The sequence below is a fragment of the Marmota flaviventris genome, chromosome 1 (assembly GCF_047511675.1).
Source record: "Marmota flaviventris isolate mMarFla1 chromosome 1, mMarFla1.hap1, whole genome shotgun sequence".
NCBI lineage: Eukaryota > Metazoa > Chordata > Mammalia > Rodentia > Sciuridae > Marmota > Marmota flaviventris.
In genome coordinates, this window is record NC_092498.1 from 86673559 (window position 1) to 86686838 (window position 13280).

The 13280-nt window shown below is 32.2% G+C and overlaps 1 protein-coding gene across 3 annotated transcripts in view; it reads left to right on the plus strand.

Moving 5' to 3' along the window:
• Tax1bp1 (Tax1 binding protein 1) overlaps window positions 1-13280 on the plus strand; it is a 69936-nt gene that overhangs the window by 23710 nt on the left and 32946 nt on the right. For all 3 annotated transcript variants that reach the window (XM_071613922.1, XM_027939615.3, XM_027939616.2), the window contains 3 exons: window positions 1201-1359; window positions 12928-13076; window positions 13158-13248. In XM_071613922.1, the coding sequence (XP_071470023.1) occupies window positions 1201-1359; window positions 12928-13076; window positions 13158-13248 (399 nt within the window). The remainder of the gene's footprint in view (window positions 1-1200; window positions 1360-12927; window positions 13077-13157; window positions 13249-13280) is intronic.

The following is a 13280-nucleotide window of genomic DNA, read 5'->3' on the forward strand; positions in this document are numbered from 1 at the left end:
TTGAATTAATTGAATATCATTGATTGTAATTATCACAATTTCTTTTTTAAATAGATAAAGCATAAAATACATTTCATGACTAAATACACTTTTCCCTTTTGAAAATATTTTTCCTGGCATTTTTATTTGGTCTATTGGTATAGGTAGAAGGGTCATTCAAAAAGTTTTCAGCTATTCAACTTTCATAAGAGCCATTTAATAGTTAATCACTTTGATTCTATTACCCTGGAAAATTTAATTTTAAGATGTATTGGCGGGGCTGGATTGTGGCTCAGTGGTAGAGTGCTGGCCTCGCATGCATGAGGCACTGGGTTGGATCCTCAGCACCACATAAATGTAAAATAAATACATTGTGTCTACCTAAAACTAATAAATAAATATTAAAAAAAAAAGATGTATTGGGAGGAAAATATTTTACCACCTAAATGTGTAATCCCTCTTGTGGAGTATTCCCTCTAAGTTTCTGTTCTTTGGTTAAAAGGAATGAATTCTTGCTGTAAGAGAAATACTAATCATTTTATTTACTACCATTTTAGGTCCACAATTAAAAATATATATTTTTGAATACTGGAGTTCAGATTTTCCTGAACTATTTGTATTCTCATAAAAATAAGTTATATTTTTAATGAGTTGTTACAGTCTGTTTTTGTCTTAAAATTTACATTTTTATTTATAAAGATTGGTTTAATTTAGCCAAATAAAAGCATGTGCATGCGTGTGCACACATGTGCATGCACAGTTTATTGTTTGGTGCTTTATTTTAAGAACCAAAATTTTAATGGTAATCCCTAGATGGAGGCCTTTTGTAACATACAGTAAGTTCTTAATAGATTGAGATTTCTCATAGGTTTGCATTCATGAAGAGGTACAAATTTTCTTCGGGATATGTTTGATTATTGCTCTGGATAAGAAAGCTGAGTAATTAAATTACTTAGGAAATTCAGTATGTCTTATTTTCAGTGTTGATTTGAAAAATGGGTAGGAGGGAACTTCATGTATTCTTTTATGTATGTATTTTCTTCTTTGCCCAACCAAAAGAAAGTTTAAATTTATGATTCATGTAACTAGCTGGATGATATGAATAGGTAGACTACAAAATTTTGTTCTGTGAATTTCTTCACTGTTTTAAATGGAAAAGTAAATTTGCATTAATAGTTTAGGAGTAAGAAAAACAATTTATTTGCATTTTTTATTTTGTAGTTGAAGATTGAGAAAACCATGAAAGAAAAAGAAGAATTAATAAAGCTGATTGCTGTTTTGGAAAAAGAAACAGTACAACTTCGAGAACAAGTTGGAAGAATGGAAAGAGAACTTAACAATGAGAAGGAAAGATGTGAGCACCTGCAAGCAGAGCAAAAGGTTAGTTGTATGCTATGTAACCGAGTGGAGTTGATGGTACGTTGCCTGAAATCCACCTATTTAAAGAACTGAATCAATAAAAGTGAAAACCAGTTATTGAAAAAAAAAATAGTGCTTAAAAAGACATTTATAAAAGAATAGGTCAGGTCAGTTCCTATTGAGCTATGGCAAAAATAGCTTCTTTTATGTTTGAAGATAATTAAAATACTTCTAGACTTTTGGTATCAAGCTTGATGAGGTAGTCCCTGACAACTATTTCCAGATGTTTTACATGTAATTCTAGAATAATCGGTGGATTTTTTTTTTTTTTTTAATTGGGGAGAAGGTGTTGAAAGTACAGTGAGGAACAACACTTTAGAAGGAAAGACAGACTAAAGAAATTAAAATTACTTCTTAGAGAAGAATTTAGTGAATTAAGATGTTGTCTTAGGCAAAATTTTGAAATTCTTAATCTGGGAAATATGATACAGGTATCCTTAAAAACAATTAAGCCAGGCATGGTGGCCCATGCCTGTAATCCCAGTGGCTCAGGAGGCTGAGGCAGGAGGATCACAAGTTCAAAGGTTCAGCAACTCAGCAAAGCCTTAACCAACAATAGCAAGGCCCTGTCTCAAAATAAAAAGGGCTGGGGATGTGGCTCAGTGGTTAAGTGCCCCTGGGTTCAATTCCTGATACCAAAACAAACAAACAAAAAACACCTAGTAAGAATTGGCATTACTTGAGCAAAGAAACAGAAGTATAAGTAGAAAATGGTGTAGCTTCGTCAGAGATACAAATGGATTTGAGTTAGAAACTGAAGGGAAAAAAAAAAAAAGGATTAAAGAGAAGGTCGCCATGTGCGCTGGCACACCCCTATAATCCTAGTGGCTCAGCTGGCTGAGGCAGGAGGATCACTAGTCAAAGCCATCTCAACAAAAGCGAGGTGCTAAGCAACTCAGTGAGATCCTGTCTCTAAATAAAACACAAAATAGGGCTGGGGATGTGCCCCTGAGTTCAATCCCTGGTACCAAAAAAACAAAAAAAAGTCACTCTATCAGTCATTAATTCCATATTTTCATAAGAAAAGTTATTAGTTCTGATAAAACTATCAGATTTTTATTATACGTACCACAATTTCACTTTAGCTAATTTGTCTATAGACTATAGATAAATCTATAGCTCACTTTGTCTATAGACAGGGTTGAATTATTACTCCCTAAAGGAAGGGTATGTTCCACCATTCTAAGAAATACTAGAGTAATTGCTTTGTAATTTAAAAAATTTTTTTTTTAGTTGTAGATGAACACACAGTATCTTTTTTTATCTCTATGTGGTGTTGAGGATTGAACCCAGTGCCTCACACATGCAAAGCAGGCACTTTACCACTAAGCTACAGCTCTAGCCCCTGTAATTGTTAATTGAACCATTTGTGCAGTGATTCTAATATTTATACTTCAGCAGAGTAGTTATATATTCCATACCTGAATACAGTGATTTAAAATATATATATATATTTTTCAGTTGTAGTTGGACACAGTACCTTTATTTTATTTATTTTTATGTGGTGCTGAGGATTGAACCTAGTACCTTGCAAGTGCTAGGCGGGTGCTCTACTATTAAGTTACAAGCCCAGCCCAAAGGTGATGTTTTGTAAAAGCTAAATTATGAAAAAATTTCCCTTAGTTTATCCTAGTTTTTTTGTGGACTACTCTTTTGAGGTAGAGGGTAAGCATATCAAATAACATGTACATTTGTAAATTTCTTTATGAATGTGAAGTCTTTCTGTCCTTGTTAGCCATTTTAGTTAAAAAGTTACTCCTCCAATTATACTTTTGGTGAACATTTTGCTTCAGCTGACCATATGACATAGAGTTTTCTATTTGGTTAGAGAACTTCTTTCATTTGAACTTCAAAGCAGGTATATCAAATATTAAAGTAGAGTAAAAATTACATAAATGTGCCTATGTTTATTATCAGGACCTTTAGCTAATTCTTTTTTTATTCTTTTCTTGTAAATAGCCTTGCTATTTGTATAGTTATTACTCTTTATTCTCCATTCTTTACATGTTTTGCCTATTAGTTGGCTGTTTTCTAAAGTGGAATGCCAGCCCCCCCCCTCCCGCCACGTTCCCACACACACAGTGGATTGGAGGTCTTATAGATGTCCCTTGACAAAGGTCCATTTCAGCATATCTTAAGCTATCGAGAATACCCTGATTGATTTTTGTGATCTTTGAGGTTTTTGAGACTGATCACCTTGAAATCCAAGGAAAGTAAGGATGATTGGGAGAGTAGGCATGGCAGAATGATAGGTCTTTAAAATTTGAAATTACTAATGTTATATTAGACATTGCCTTTAGTTCAGTTGAGTATTAATAGATTTAGGTAGTCTTAGGCTCTCTCTGTTTAGGTGATAGATGGTGATAAATACTACAGATAAAGCTTAAGTAGACTGAGTTTGAGAAAATGATAGGCTGAGATCAGAGGATTAATGAAGCAAAACTTGTAGGAGATTATGACCTTGATGTCCAGAAGAGGTGTTCACCAGAAGTTTTAATGGCAACTCTTAAATCTTAATGACTTTTACTAATCTTGGAAGAAACTACTCTGCTGGTATTCTTGCATTGGGGCATATGCTGTAGAAAGTACTTGTGATGTTTTAATCAAACCCTATATTATAGAAAATGGTGATAAAAGAACCTAGAATGGTACCTGAAATATAGAAGGTTCTCCCTTAGGATAAGCAACTATTATTATTTTACTATTTTTTGTAATGATGAACCAGAGAATCATGAAGGAAAGACCATGTAAAGTGTTGTCCAACATGAATGGAATTCATAGCATTTTCCCTAGATTCTAAAAATATAATACAGTGTAATGTTAAAAAAAAAGTCTTAAGTTATGGAAACGTATATTTTGGCTGTTGTTTATTTGTGGTGACAAAATAATGTACTTGCTATGAGAAAGAGTTCCTCTTTGATACCAGAAGTCAAGGGACTTCTAATTTTTATGAATTTGCTTTTTACCTCCAAAATTATATCCTCTTTCAAATATGCATGCTGGGGAGCTAGAACATCTTAGAACCTTTCAAACTTGTCCCGGTTGGGTGACTTATAAAATTCATGACATTCCTTGACACTTGTTTTAAATCTATTCTATGGATTAAATTATAAAAAATAATAATAATAAAAATCCTAATAGTTCTGTAGATCTTCTCTTTGAAGTACTGAGTAAACTTTTTTTTTTTTTTTTTTTTGGTACTAGGGATGTGGCTCAGTGGTCATGTGCCCCTGGGAATTGAACTCAGGGGCACTTGACCACTAAGCCACATCCCCAGCCCTGTTTTGTATTTTATGTAGAGACAGAGTCTCATTGAGTTGCTTACACCTTTCTCTTTGCTGAGGCTGGCTTTGAACTCGCAATCCTCCTTCCTCAGCCTCGTCAGCCCCTGGAATTACAGGCATGCTTATCATGTATCATTTATAGTTTCTTTAAAATTTTGCCATGTAAGAATGCGATCAGTAGAGATCTTTGGTTTCTTCACAATAGAAGAAATTGATTACTTTATAAAATATAGTACGATTCGCTTATTACCCATTTAATAGTTGACAAATACTGAAAGTAAGTTATGTGTTTATAATTATTTATAAACAAAATCTTTAATCTCTTATTGTATTGATAAAAGATTATACCACTATAGAACACCATAGGAGAGAAAATTATAATAATTAAAACTAATTAAATTGAACTTAAAATCTTTACATTTTGAAATTAAGAATTGGATATGTTAAAATCAAAACAAATTGGTTTCAACTATATTTGTTTTTGCAATTATATTATGTAATTGACTTATAGAAAATAAGTAGGATTATAAAGTAGATTAAAATTCAAGTTATATAATGGTTATAAATTAAGAAATTATAAATTGTATTTCCCTTAGTTTATTGTGGTATGCATCCCATTATTCATGTACAATCTAGATTTAAAATTAACTTTCATTATTAAGATCCAGTTTTGCATTCATTTCTAGTCTTTAATTGTGGAGTTTTTCCTCCTCTCTTATAAAAGTCTGATTAATAAAAATAAGTTATAGTACTTAGTAAAAGCCAGGTAATGATCTGAGTTTTATATGTTAACTCAATTTTATGATGAAAATACTGTTAACTGGATTTTACAGAGGAAGCATAGAAAGGCTACTTAACCTGCCCACGGTCTCAGGGTTAGTAAGTTGTAGAGGGTTAGTAGCATGGCTCTATTCAGTGCTCTTAACCACTGCTGTTCTGAGGGCTGAAGGTGGGAATAGATCTAATTGATGTTTTAACAAACAGGTTTATTGTGATGTAATTTATATACTATAAAGCTTACTACTTTAGAGAGTATAATTCAGTGGGTTTTAGTATATTTACAAAATTATGCAAGCATTTATCATATCTAAGTTTATGACATATTTATCACCCCATAAAGAAAGGTTGTACCTATTTGCAGGCTTTCTCCAAATACCTCCCCATCCTTTCCCCTAGTCCCAGACAACTACTATATTTCATACAAAGGGAATCATAGAATATGGGGCCTTTTGTAAAAAGACTTGATTCTTTCATTTGGCATAATATTTTTAAGATTTCTTAAATGTTCTTATATATATCAGTAATTTATTCCATTCATTGCCAAATAATATTCCATTGTATTAGTGAATCTTTTTTTTTTTTAACCCCACCTTTGTGTTTATTATAGATATCTGGAAAATCAGCAGTTCATTATTCATTGTGCTCTTATTTATATTTTGGAGTGACATATTTGAAAATTGAAAGATTGACACTGAGCCTCAGACAAATAACAGTATTCAATTGATTCTTATTTATTTATTTTTTAAATATTTGTTTTTTTGGTGTAGATGGACACAACGCAGTGCCCTTATTTTTATGTGGTGCTGAGGATCGAACCCGGGTCCCGCCCATGTTAGGCGAATACTCTACCGCTGAGCCACAATCCCAGCCCTTGATTCTTATTTTTAACGTTTTTTTTTTTTTTTGCACTTTTGGGGACTCAAACCTAGGGCCTCGTCTATGCTACGCAGGTGCTGTACCTCTGAGTTACATCCCCACCTTGAATCTTATTTATTAAATGGGATTAAAAAGAGCTGTAATCCCATTAGAGTTTTCAAAGTTAGTTTAGTTATAATTTTTTGAAGTCTTGAACTATGAATTGATATAGTTCAAAAAAAGATTTTTCACCCCCCCCCCCCACATTTTTTATTGGTGTATAACAGTTGAAAGTAATGTTGGGATATGTTGTTGCATATTTGTACATACACTATAACAAAATGGTTTGGCCAGTATTATTTCCCAGTATTTCAATTTTCTCTCCCCTCATCCCACTCTCTGGTCCCTTTCTTCTATTCTGTTGATCTCCCTTCTACCTTCTTATTTACTTATTTATTTTGGTGCCACAGATTGAACCCAGGGTTATTCTGATGAAGGTATAAAAGAAAGCAAGGGTCCAAAAGCCATAACCTACATTAACCTCAGTTATCTTGACTTTTAAAAATAAAGTGTACAATTGGTTGATTTTTATCTATTTACAGAGTTGGGCCACCATCACTACAGTTGAATTTTAGTACATTTTCATTATCCCAAAAGAAATCTTGAGTCCATTAATATTTACTTCTCAGACCCTAGGCAACTACTAATCTCTTTTCTGTCTCTTCATATTCTCATTTTCTGGACATTTTCATACAAATGAGATCATATAAAATGTGTGACCTGTTTTCTCTAGCTGCTTTTTCTTAACAATTTCAAGGTTCAGCCATGTTTTAGCATGGATCAGTATTTTTTTTCTTTTTAATAGTATTTTATTCTTGATTTTGGAGGCAAATCTTTTACAGACTAATTTGTTTATTTGTATTTGAGATATTCTGCCATTTTGAATGTTGTCCTTTGAGTTGGTTATTTCTAATTGCCTAAGTATATATAGTATCCTAGAATATTTGAACTAGCTTCTTAATTTCCATATTTTTGGTTAATATTTAGTTACTATATTTTCTGTTCATGAATCAGTTATTTCAAGTAATTTAAAATAGCAGTTGCATTTGGATGTGATCAGTGGCATATAGTTCATTTATTATTATGTAGAACATTTAATTTTTCTTAGTGGTACCATATCAAAATGAAGGTCGATTTAAACATTAGTCGGGGATTAACAGTGAATTAGCGTGAAGACAAACTGAACAGTATAAAACAAAAATCATTTTTTCCCTATAACGATCAATGTTGTGAGTCATTTAAGTCTGTGGGGCAGATTTATATAATTACCTAGGGCACTCCATACCTTTCATATCATTCCACTGCCATACCTCAGACTCCTAGATATTTACATCTTTATGATAGAAACTTGTTTACTGGCATATCCTGGTTCCAGCTGGTTGAAAAAAAGAAAGAGATATTAGCCATGTCATGTTTAATAGTTTGAGTTATAGATGTAGAAGTAATAATATAGTATCACTTTATTGATATTATACTGATGAGAATTTAGATGACCAAAATTACACAAGAAGCAGGAAGGAAAAATGTGATTGGACAAAGTATGTATTACTGTGGCTGAAATGAGTTTGTAATTTAGTAGACAACCAGAAATCTCTGCCACAGCACAAATGAAATAGTTTGAAATTAGCAGTTTGGACGTGGGAAATATCTTTGATAGATGAACTTTTAATTGTAAGATACTATTTGTTAATAACACTATTTAGAAGAATTGTACCGACACTAGTTAAAAATCAGTGGGATTGATGGTACCTGCCTATGATTCCAGTGCCTTGGGAGGCTGAGGCAGGAGGATTGCGAGTTTGAGGTCAGGCTGAACAACTTAGTGAGACCTTGTCTCAAAATAAGAAAGAAAAAGGGCTGGAGATGTAGCTTAGTGCTAGAGAGTGCCCTTGGTGTTCAGTGCCCATTACAGCAAGAAATAAAAGAAAAAAAAAAAAAAAAGACTAGATAAAAAATCAGATTACTAAGTCTGGCCTAATGGTATGGTATCTCTGTGTAGTCTCCAGAAGTTGAGTTATTTAAGGCCATCCAGGGCAGCATAGCAAGATCCCATCTCATATAAACAAAAGCAAACAATAAAAAAAATTAGATTACCAGAATTTCAGTACCTTAATCATTAAAATTAAATGTTCAATTAACTGTTTTGGAAAATTTTTTGTTTCAGGATATTAGAAAGTCAAAATTATTCTTAGTTCTATTATTTACTAGTTGTGTAATCTTTGATAAAGCTATTGCTTTGGTTCAGTTTTCTCAAATGTTAAGTGAGCTTAAGTGAGCATCAGGAATGTTCCTAATTCTTAGATCATGTATATTAAGAATGTGCATAGGCATGTAGCATAGCATCTCCCACACAGTAACTTTCAATAAAACCAGCATTGTTATTTGCATTAGGTACTCACTTTTGGACAGAGGGAGTTTGCAGTATTTATTTAGTACAGGCTGAGCATCCTCAGTCCAAAAATTTGATATTAGAAATGCTCCAAAATTCAAAATATGATGCCACAAAGGGAAATTTTCCATACCCAAGCTTACGTAACAGTTGTAGTCAAAATGCACAAAAGTATTGCATAAAATTACCTTCAAGCTATATATACAAGGTATACATGAAAAAAAGCAAATTTCGTGTTTAGAATTGGGTTCTATTCCCAGTATATTTCATTTCTTATAAGCAGATATTCCAAAATGTAAAAAAAATCTGAAATCCCCAAATCCTTCTGTTCTCAGGCGTTTTAGATAAGGAATACTCAACCTGTGTATGGAATTACCAAAAATCAAGTTTGAAGTTAGGATCTCATTGAATTTCTGTCTCCTTTACCAATTGTCATGGAACAAAGACGACCCAAAGCCTTACTTTTAATAGTCATCTACCAATAAATTTCTTTAAAGCCAATTACTTTAATTTTGTTTCAGCTTTGCTAAGAATATTAGTTAGCTTTTCATTGCTGTGACTAAAACACCTAATAAGAACAACTTAGACATGCAAAAGTTTATTTTGGTTCAGGGTACCAGAAGTTTAATCCATGATGGGGCAACTCCATTGCTCTGGGCCCAGGCTAGGCAACACATAAGTGGCAAAAGGGCATGGCACAGGGAACTGCTCAGGACACGGTGGTTGGGAAGCAGAAGGAAAGGGGCAGAAGGGAAGGTGAACCCTACCAAGGGAAGCCCCTGTGATCCACCTCTACCAGCCACATCCCACCTTCCTATATTTACCACACAGTCCATTCAAACTAGAGCTTACAGCTCTCCTTACTATAATCACTTCACCTCTGAACATTCCTGCATTAACAAGAGCTTGACACCTCATATCCAAACCTTAACTCTTAAGTAATAAAGAGATTTTTAACATTGCTTCTAAAATATATTTATTTACTTTTGAGCCAAATCATAATTTTTGTATAAATACTGAGTTGTAAAGATGAGGCATTTTTATAGTTTATTTCATAAGACTGTTGAGTAGTTGTCATTCAGTTTCATTAAAAGACAACTTAATGTAAGGAAAGTTGTACTTCCCTACATTTTCTACTTATTCCCTTCCTTACAAAAAACATACAAGAACCCTAATGTTAAAAAAAATTGCTTGTATGTGGAATATATTCAGATTTGTGCATTTGATAGCAGATTTTTGATAGTTAATGAGTGAAAGATAGACCTCGTTACATTTTATGCTATTTAAACTTTATTCTCTTGGACTATGGCCTATAGTTATTCTTGGTAACTCATTTTAGTTATTTATAAATGATTTTCTTGGTGATTTTTATTTTTTACTGCTGTTGCTGTTTGAATAAAAGTATAAAGTTTTCTCAAGATAAATTTGAAGTTTAGTACTGAAGAGGTTATATGAATATTTATCTTTAAAGATCTTTAAATTCAGAGATCTGGGATAGCCAAAAATAAATTTTATAATTTCACTCAAATTATTTTAAAGAAACCAGGAAAAGAAAAAACGCAAAAGCAACTTAAACAGATTGTGCTTATGAAGAAAATGTTAATGAAATAAGTAATTATATAGCTATTATTTTTATTTGTTTATTTTTCCTATTATTGTTAGTGCCATAAAGACTTACTTGTATATTGTCATTCATATTTTTGTCTGGTGAATTTAAGGAGCTGGAGAAGATGTAGGGTGTTTGAGAAAATCCAGTTTAAGCCAAATGAATAAGATTTAATTTAAAAACTGACTACAGATTTTCCTGTAAATATTCTCGTTTTTAAAAAACGTGGGAATAAATATGCTTTTTTAATTCTAAATACTTCTAGTGTGTATTTTGCTACAAACATGAGTAGGTCACAGTATATCTGGTTGTTCATATTTGAGAGTTATAAGGTTATGACTCATGGAAAATTGTAATAGTGTAATTGTAACTTGTGGCCACAGTTATTTTCAGTTGAGAGAATGGGAGAAATCCTCTGCATGAATCTTAAATGTCCAGATCTCTTTATCTCCCTTGGCCCCAGTTTTTGGGAGCCTATCTTGATGTACAATGTCATAGACTTAATTATCTGTTGAAATTTTCTCTTTTAATTTTAGAACTATAATATCCCTTTGGACTGGTTTACAAATGGTAACTAAATGAATATCACAAATTTCAGTTGTTTTTCAAAGATTGTGTTATAAATTTTGTTTTAAAGTTATGCTTTGTAAAGGAAAGCATGATTTTTATTTGAAATTTTCCATGCTAAGGATTATTTAGCCTCTTAGATACTGATACTTAGCTTAGACATGAAAAGTGTAGGTGTAAAGAATAATCCCTACTTCATCATTCATGTCATTTAAAAATAGGCTTGGATGCTTAGAAGCTATCAGGTGTGCCTTTATGGGTACTAGAGAAAGAGTCTTGAGAGTCTCAAGTTATTGTCTGAATTAATGTGTGATCTACTATAAAGTTAACAAGCTTATGATTAAAGTATTAATTTGTTTTGCATTCAGTTGGTTATGAATTTTTTTAAGAGTGCTGTTTACTCAATATAGAGCATTTATTACTTACAGAATTAGCAATTAGTCTTTGCTTCTAGACAAACTAGTCTTTGTCCCAGGAAGAAATACCTGGATCAGATCTGTAGCACCAAGAGAGAATTTGGTAAAATAAAAATAAAAAATGTGCAAAAGTATCTAGAAACCTCCCCGGCTGTCTTTAGAAACCAATAAGACAAGTACTAAAAATGTGTCAAATTTTATAAGGCTCATAGTATATCAACAAAAACTATGACAGAGGAATAAATGTTTTTGCTTACTTTAGTGTTATGGACTTGGAAACAATAGAAAAACATTTAATTTTGCATAACAATTTTTGGATACTATTGGAAATTCAGTAAGGCAAACATTTGCTTTGAACAAAAATAAAAGAAATAGGATGTCATCTGACACTATTGTGATACATGTTTCATGAGGTGCAATGTAGCAATTTCCTTATCCCAGCAAGATATTTAAAGTGTTATTCCATTTATAAGTAAAAATTGGACCTAATTGCTATATGCATATTAAGTGACATAACTATTATATAAATTTTGATTTTTAAATTGACAGTACTGTGATGTATTTTTTAGTTTTTCTTCTTGGGTAGGTATTACTACTTGGGGGGAAATTTTAAATTTCTTAAAAAAGTAATTTGATTTAATTCTTTTTGATGTATAGTTTTCCATAACATCACTTCCATATACATGGTTTTACTGGAGTCTCAAACTTTTTGAAATGAGGTAGAAGACTTATTATAGGAACATGGAAGCTTTATCATTCTCCCAAGTGTCTTAATTGATGTGATAAAAATTTAAGAGTTAAAGTGTTCTGTTTAGAACAGTCTAAAAAGAAAGGCAATAATTTCTTTTACATTTGTTTTATCTTTGAATATATAGGCTTCTGAGTCACTCTGGCAGGAACATTAGAAATATTGCTTTAGGCATTTATTATAGTACTTTGATATCGCTTGGTGTAATATATATTAGAAGTGGGTGTTAACACTGATAGTTTCATATGAAACCTATCATTGGGGTAACAAGGAAAAGTAAAATCTGAAAAACAAAAAGTGACTAATAATTTTTATTTCATTTTATTGCCTGTCCTGTGGTGAAGTGAAATAAACAAATAGGGTGCATGAAAAGTCTGAAGGCGAGAAATATTATTAGTAATTGATATGTAAATAGTTTAGTATATGAAAATTTAAGTATATTTACAATTTCACATTTAGTTTATTAGTTTATAAGTCTTGGCCTAAATTTTAGAGGGGACAAACGTGGGGCTAAAATTATAAAAACATGTAGCTCAGTAGTAGAGCATTTGCCTAGCATGTGCAAAGCCCTTGCCTGGATCCTTTGTACTGCTTTCCCCTAAAAAACAAAACAAAAAACTAAAACCAGAAGCAAACCCTTGTGCGGAGGTTTGTGCCTATAGTCCCTGCTACTGAAAAGGCTGAGACTGAAAGATCTCTTGAGCCTAACCTAGACTGACATAATGAATCCCTAACCCCCTTTAAAACAAAAAGAAAAAAAAAAAGATTTCTTAAAGGCAAATTTACTGATGCTTTTTGTCACATACTTTGTTGTTATTTCTAAGGGTCTTATTGAAGTATCACAAAGTTTAAAAATGGAAAATGAAGAGTTTAAGAAGAGATACAGTGATGCGACATCTAAAGCTCTGCAGCTTGAGGAAGATATTGTGTCAGTGACACATAAAGCAATTGAAAAAGAAACTGAATTGGACAGGTATTTCTGATGATATTAAAAAAAGTCAATGTTTTAATAAAATTTTTGTTTTTACATTCATGTTGTTTTGTCTTAACGCAGTTTAAAAGACAAACTCAGGAAGGTACAACATGAAAGAGAACAACTTGAATGTCAACTGAAGACAGAAAAGGATGAGAAGGAACTTTATAAGGTATTTTATTCTTTTCATTTCTATTGTTCATT